A 7,307-nucleotide genomic window follows, 5' to 3' on the forward strand; every position below is an offset into this window, starting at 1 on the left:
AGATGTCTTTCACTGGGTAAGCAATTGTGATTGGGAAAAAAAAATTCATCTTTTTTTTTTCCTGATACTACTTTCCATGGTTTTTTGAATTATAGTTATGCATAATATAGTGTATTTGATGCTAGCAAACACCCAATTTAGCTTTAATTTCTCTGGGTGGAAATATGAGCCTGATGTTTATATTAGTAATAACAACATTATGCAATTTGATCATTTCTGAACTACTGATAATATTTTCAGCTCAAAGAGGGCGTTCTGAGAGTTTGTACTCATTTTCGAAGCATCAGCAGCTTTGAGTACAGAGGCCACACAAGTTTTCTAATCTTATTTTATTCAATTTCTCTACTGGTCTGACTCTGATTAGAGGTGCAAGTAAAACTGTGGTTCTATGCATTGATTACGTTAAAGTATTTCTTGTCCTTCTCCTAGCACAACAGCAACTAAATTAATTTTTATAAAGTTGTAGCAGAGCAGCATTACTGTTCTTTGAGGTGGCTCTTATACTAGATTTCCAAGATAGTTGAGATTTTAAAAAATATACTCAACCTTACTTCATAAATACATTTTCATAAGAGCGCAGAAATCCGATGGAGAAATGCATATTTCCAGGTGCTTTCAATATGCACATAAACAGCTTTGATTTTGGGAGCCAGCAAGAGGCATGGAAAACAAAATGAGTTAAAAAAAAGTTGCACATAGAGTGATTTTAATCCATTCCATTTTTAAATACCACAATAAATTTAATTTTCACAATAAATTAAATAGCCATATTCAGTTTACAAAATAGAATTACTTAGTGTGAAACCAGTATTTACAATAATATACATTATGTACATGACATTTCTCTTTGTTGACATAGAACATGGAAGTAAAAGGACTCGACTTTCCAAAGTATGACATGCTACAAGTGACACCGTGGTCCACACAAGAAAACAATAGTGCAAAATCACCACAGGGACTTTGGAACAATGTCAATTTTACGAGATAAGACATTCTTTTAAATCATAAGAAAATAGTATTTTCTGTTTTCATGGCACCAATTCAGCATCTGAATTAAAGAGCCGGCTTTCTCTTAGAAAAGAATGCATAACTGAATCCTCCACTTCCTGCAGCTTTACATTGGTACATTTCACACATTAATCTTTTGGCTTAAATTAATGAAAATGGCGGGTGACAAATTCTGACTCAAAGGAAGACTCTTTGAGGATAGCTGAAGTCACTTTCCCCAATACCACCACCTCTTCTTTTAGTAACTAGTTTAAAAGATGCAACTATGCAGACAGCAAATTGTTTTTGTAAATTTTCAGTAGAAAAAGAACTGTTCCTATATTTGGTCACATACTGCGTATGTACACGTAGAGATGGAAAAAATGACTTTGATAGTTATGTCTAAGAAAAGTGCATATTTTAATCTAGAGGAGACATTGCATGTCTTCAGGCACAACACATGGTGTTGTATGACTTATTATTTTAGGGCCAGTTCAGTGTCCTCCCAGTGATCTGGTAGAATTTTTGATTGAAAGGATGAAAGAATTTGCGCAATTTGGTAATGACAGAGGGGTCCACCTCTGGATGAATGCGCCCCTTGCTGCCAGCCAGGCACTTGTTAAAGATAATGTTAAATCGCAAGCAGTAAAACCCTCTGGTAGCATTGAAATACAAATTGTATTGACTTATTCTTGGGGGAAGATTTAGGAACTTCTCCACGAGCTGCAGTTCTGGCAGAGGTTCTGTAATGAGGCGATCTCCATCGACAATGTGAAACTGCTCAATTGGAAAGTATTTCAACCACCTCTCCAAATGTTTGGTGTAGATGCTGGTTCTTACTGCCTTGTATTTTGTGTTCACTTCACAGGTATTAGGGTCTATTGCCAGCTTCTCAAACTTGTAATAAGTTTTATTCTTCCTCTCCTTCCCCTCTAGCACCTGAGTGTAATCAGAAATAGCTCTTGTGGTTGGCTCCCTGACAATTATCAGCAACTTGATAGATGAGTTCATTTTGTAAATCCTTTCTGGAACCTCCTCTGTGATAAAATATGCTGGGCTCTTTTCAATTGTGATTTGCTGAGGGTAGGAAAAAGGCATCTTTTTCCTATACCACTCAATGCCCTTGGCATAATTCTCATCATTGTCAAAAAAGTGGATTTCCTGAGAGGCTTTGACCACTGCTGGATGGAGGTTCAGCATCTCAAGCAGGGCCCTTGTGCCTCCTTTCCTCACCCCAATGATAATGGCCTTGGGGAGTTGCTGGACCAGGTCATGAAGGTGAACCTGCTCCTTGGAAGCGTTGCCCTTCCGGAACTCGTGCAACAGGCCACGCTTAAACTGCAGGGCACGCAGAGGGAATTCAGCCTGCCCGTGGGCTCCCAATCGGCCTTCAATGGGGCAAATGGGTTGTAGCCTGCAAGAAACAGAGAGACACTTTAAGAAGCTCGTTGCAACTAACGTCCCATTTTTCCGGTTCCCAAGTCAGAGTAAGACTTTAAATGCATAAATAAAACCACTGTTTCCCAGCCTGATGCAATCCATAATGAACATATGTTTGAGAAATTTTATTTTAAGCAGCACTGTATTAAATGGAGCACACATAATTGATGGGATTTTTTTATTAGTACTCCTAAAAGTTTTTATTCACCAAGCACTTAATTGACTACAGCGTGTACTTATTATGTTCACACAGTACAGGACAGACAAGTGACACCAGCCATAATAATAGCCTTTAAATAGCTCACCAGTTAACATCATTTAGAGAACATGAAAGGTGGAAGATTATAATCTTTAGCTGGGAGACTTGAAGGGTGGCTAGGAGGCCAGTCTTTTCGGTTTTGTATGGTAGTATTTCCTTGCAGCTCAGCAGCATGCACATAGCTCTTAAAAATCTTTGAGATATTGTTGAAAAGAGTTCCCAGCCCCTGCCCTTAGCTATTTGTTTCATCGTCAACCTGAAAAATCCCAAAATTGGCACTTGCTGAGCTTTTCATTCTGTGAAAATTTCTGCCATTGGCCTTAGGGATAGTTAAAAGAGTACTACATGTCTTCTGCTTCTTTTATTCTGCCTCTCTTTTTCTTTCTATCCCAAGAGGTTGGGATTATGTTTTTACTTGGCTGAGTGTAGGAACAACCCAATACCATCAGCAAGTGCTGTATATCACGTACCACAGCTGGGACCAGAAATCAACAAGACCTTGACAGGGCCAGAAACCTCAGGTTCTCACTGCCAAGTCCATTTAAATCAGAGACTCAGGCTCATGAAGGAAGGGATGCAATATTTGGAGCCAAGAAGGAGGATTTTCACTTAAACATTGCCTCAAATAATGAACAACCACCCCTGCTTTTCTCAGAGAAAAATGTGTGGTAATAATCACGATATTGGATTGGAGTGGCTGTTTAATTTGGCAAGACTGATATACAATATATTGTTATACTTAAGAGTTTCCTTCTGAGTATAGCTTAGACATGAACTGAAATTCATTACAATTTCCCTAAGTTTATCCGAGAAGGCATTTTAACCATCTTGGTAGAGGGTAGAATATTGGTCAAAATGGCTGTTTACACCAATTCCCTCAACTGAAGCTCCTAGTTACCTGAATAATTTGGAGTCTAAGCCCCGCTTTTTGTGTCAATGTGGTGCTCTTTTGCTTTTTCTAAGATGTTCTATTGTACCTTTCTTATCTTCTGTAATGTTTATATAATAATTAAAGGGAGAAAAGAAAAACCTCAAGGTCATGCCCAGGCAATCTGCAGAACTGAGGAGAAGGGGCTTGGCCTGTGCTCTGTTTAAACAGCTGTCTATTCTAATGTGTAAGGAAAAATAAAAATGTATTTCACGATTTTGTGGTGCTTGTTTTTTATGATTTTAAAAACAACTCATGCTCTTTGTGGAAAACATGAAAATATAGACTACTGTAAAAAAGGTTTTAACACAGTTAATAGTATTTGGAGAAATGTGAAACTTTTTAAAAAATAAATTTGTTAAAAGGATTAATGCTGGAGTGCTAAATGAAAGACTTAAAAGTAGCAACACATACATAGTCAAAGATGCTTTTAGTTGTGACATCGATTGTGATATCACAAATTCAATTTTTAGCTCTTCTTGATTGAGAATGAAGTCCTAGTTTCTTAAGACATCCATTGAATGTAATGGATGGACTTCTTTCCTATGCATCTAGAATGATGTTAGTGTCTGTCGTTCGTGAAAGAATTGAGGAAATAGTCCATCAAATTCTTTTTGTAGAACTTAATTCTCTTGAGGAACCTTGGCTGAGAGAGGCTGAAACAGACAGTCTCTGCCCTGTTTGAACTGGAAAGGAATTTTCCCACCTCTAGGAAAGGACATTTTTCTTCTTCCCTTCCTTCCTCTTTCTACTTGCTACCTTGAGAGCTGATAGCCTTTGGAACAATTGCTTTTTGGACTTCCTAACTCAAGATAGGAGAAACTGTGACCTTATTTTGACTTCTTGAAGAGTACATTTTGAGCATGGGCCTCAGACTCAACAGTATGGACTCTTAGGATTGGAAGGAACAGTGAAAGTAACTGAGCTCAGCCTCCTACCCAGAGAGCAGGGTCTTCAGTTACTGAAAGATAAGCCTAAGTCAGCATTTGTCCATTTCAGGTACAATCTGTTCTAACTCTCAGTTGAGAACTTTTGAGAAAGCCCAACAAGCAATCCAATTTGAGACTATAGACTAGGTGAATAATGAAAAGAATCAACTAAATAACTAATGCACTAATGATCATTAGGTCAAAAACTCAATAAAAAGCAAATGATTGGAAGTTAACTAAAGGCATTGGGAAAAACGTGATATAAAAGTTTCTTTATAAACATAGGACAGTGGTACCACCTCAAGGCTTCTCACTAATAACTAAGCACCACTTTTGGGGAACTACTTGAAGTCAGTGAGAAGCTTTGGATTATACCATCATCCATCACTAGCAACTAGTGAGTGGGAGGTTTGCCCAGGAATTTTGAACTAAAAAAACATCAAAAGGGATCACATTACAAGTCAAAATTGACACTGGCTGAAGGAAAATAAAGACCATGGTTATATTATTTGTTAAATATCTAAGTGATAAGGTTTATATATTAGAAAAGAAAAAGTACAAGGAAGATATTTTCCTTTTAAAGTGTGGTTGCATTTTCATGGAAAATGGGAATCAAATACATGGAGAACATATTCCAGTCTTTCCAGTGCAATAAATAATTTTAAAGAACAAAGAAAGAAGTTTCACATTTTAGAAATTCAATTTTCTGTCCTTCACAATCGTGCCAGATGTGGAACAGCCCAGAGGTATTCAATGTGAAGCCAGATGATATTGCTGGGACTTCTGCAGGTCTAGCACCTCTCAACTATTTGCTTGTTTAGAGCCAACCCCAGCTCTGTAAATATCCTCTCCATGGATCTTCCACTGGTTTCTGGGCAATTTCTATGAGCGACAGCCTCTTTGTCTGGTATGTTCAGCTCCTGGAAGCCAGCACTAATTAACACACCCCAAGCCTGCAGCCATCTTTCCAGGGAAGTGGATCACAAACTTGATGAGCTCCTTTATAGGCTCAAACTTAATTTTAACTCTCCTGGTAGGACATTAATTGCTCACTCATAAATTTCAAAATGAAGATAACTAAATATATCATCTCTATTTTGCATGGTTAGAGGTCAACAACCAGATGCACACAGACCACAATAAGCTCTAGAAAGTGGTATTTCTACTGTGTATGGCTTTATCCCTTCTCTGAAAATAAATGTCAACGCATACAGAATACAGATCAATCTTGGAGAACACCTTAGTTTGAGCAGCTTGGGTCTCTGTCTTTCACAGGCTCAATAAATCAAAACCAATACTGCAGAAAAGCATGTTTCTTAGGAATTTTGAAGGAGGAAAAAAAAGGGATAGATTTAAAAATATGTCCTAAAGAAGTTTAAATTAAGAAACACTTAAAGTCATTGAGTGTAAGTATATGTTTAATCACCTACCTATCCAAGTTCCCAACTCTGGCAACTAGATACAGGAGACTCCCAACAGCAAGGCTTCCCAGCACCAGGAGCTTCTGTCTCAGCCACGCCTGCTGTTTGAATAGCATGGCCCTCCATCAACCTTCAGGACTTCTGCAGCCTGAGAGATAGGATAGAAGGGGACTCATCAGCAGTCATCTCTTTGAGGCTCTTTTAATAGTCACAAAGCCCAGCAGGGTGGGTATACAGGTGAGTAAATTATGCCACTCAAAGAACAGATCTCACACCAATCTTCACAATGTTCATGGTATAATGGGTATTTAGCAATACTAGGATTCCTTTTTCTGACCTGTGTTATAAGATCAGATACTAAACCAGGGTAAAGATACTAACTAGACAGAACCTGTGAGGCAATTGTCAAAGTAAGTTAAAATGCATATACTATAACATATATTAAATATGCATATATATATATATATATTTGTTGTTGTTAATCAAAAATACTGATAAATGAGCAACTAAGCAGGTTTACCAGCAGAGCAACTGGTAAACTGAAGTTTCTGTTTCAGAATAATTAGGACAACTATAGACAGTGAAATATCCCAGTTTAGTAAGTTATCATTTTGGGTATAACATTCTACTTACATGTTTTTTGTTTTGTTGTAGTTTTGAATGAAGAAAGAGGGCAAGATCAAATGCTATGACTTTATTCTTGAGGTTATCAGTGGTAACTATCAGGACCTCAGTGTTTAAGGACAGTGTCTCCATGTAACCTGATGTTTCCCTTCAAATTCTCTGCCTAGTCTTGAATTGGACTGACTGATCCTGAAAACATGCTCAGAGTATATAGATGTCCCTGCTATATGGCCCCTCCTTTGGGTGGGTTTGGTGATATGGGTCTTGCTCTTACATCATGACAGAAGCTTACCTGGAAGCTTCATACTCATACCTGAAATAAGGCCAGCTGAAAAGTGTAAAGCTTTGCTAGTGCTATTACTAAATTTTTGGGGAAAAGACAAGCTTCCAATTCAGCCTTTTTTATTAAAAAATAAATCTAATCCCCCTTTCAAGATAAGATTTTATTCTTACTGAAACTCAAAATAGTAACCCAAGAAGAGGGACTACAGCAATGGGTCATGGTTAGAAGTTGTTTTGCTGCAATGATATCTCCATATTTGCTATGTGAAGGTTTTTCTCTGTACAAAAGGGATATACTAGAATTGACTGATTGATCTATTCATTTGTTCATCAAGAAATTTCTAAGCACCAATGGCATTTCTGGCTATTGTACTAGGTTTATGGGGGATTCCAAAAAAGATCTTGAAGGACTTCTAGCCCCTGAAAAGTAATAATGC

The 7,307-nt window shown here is 37.6% G+C and overlaps 1 protein-coding gene across 1 annotated transcript; it reads right to left on the reverse strand.

Moving 5' to 3' along the window:
* Positions 1-565: 565 nt before the first annotated feature.
* HS3ST5 (heparan sulfate-glucosamine 3-sulfotransferase 5) lies at positions 566-6,108 on the reverse strand. Its single transcript, XM_090280595.1, has 2 exons — positions 5,974-6,108; positions 566-2,401 (listed from the first exon to the last, which is right to left on the reverse strand). Exons 1-2 carry the CDS (start codon positions 6,078-6,080, stop codon positions 1,471-1,473), a joined length of 1,038 nt encoding a protein of 345 aa, XP_090136721.1. The 5' UTR covers positions 6,081-6,108; the 3' UTR covers positions 566-1,470.
* Between the last annotated feature and the right edge of the window lie 1,199 nt (positions 6,109-7,307).

The sequence above is a fragment of the Furipterus horrens genome, unplaced genomic scaffold (assembly GCF_987537825.1).
Source record: "Furipterus horrens unplaced genomic scaffold, mFurHor1.1.pri manual_scaffold_6, whole genome shotgun sequence".
Classification (NCBI taxonomy): Eukaryota; Metazoa; Chordata; class Mammalia; order Chiroptera; family Furipteridae; genus Furipterus; species Furipterus horrens.

Bases quoted from the DNA above. Each gene is read 5' to 3' on its own strand.
- HS3ST5 (XM_090280595.1), bottom strand. From the start codon at position 6,080: ATGCTATTCAAACAGCAGGCGTGGCTGAGACAGAAGCTCCTGGTGCTG. The intron at 2,402-5,973 runs GTAGGTGATTAA...TGTTTCTTGCAG, and splicing joins AGAGTTGGGAACTTGGATAG to GCTACAACCCATTTGCCCCA.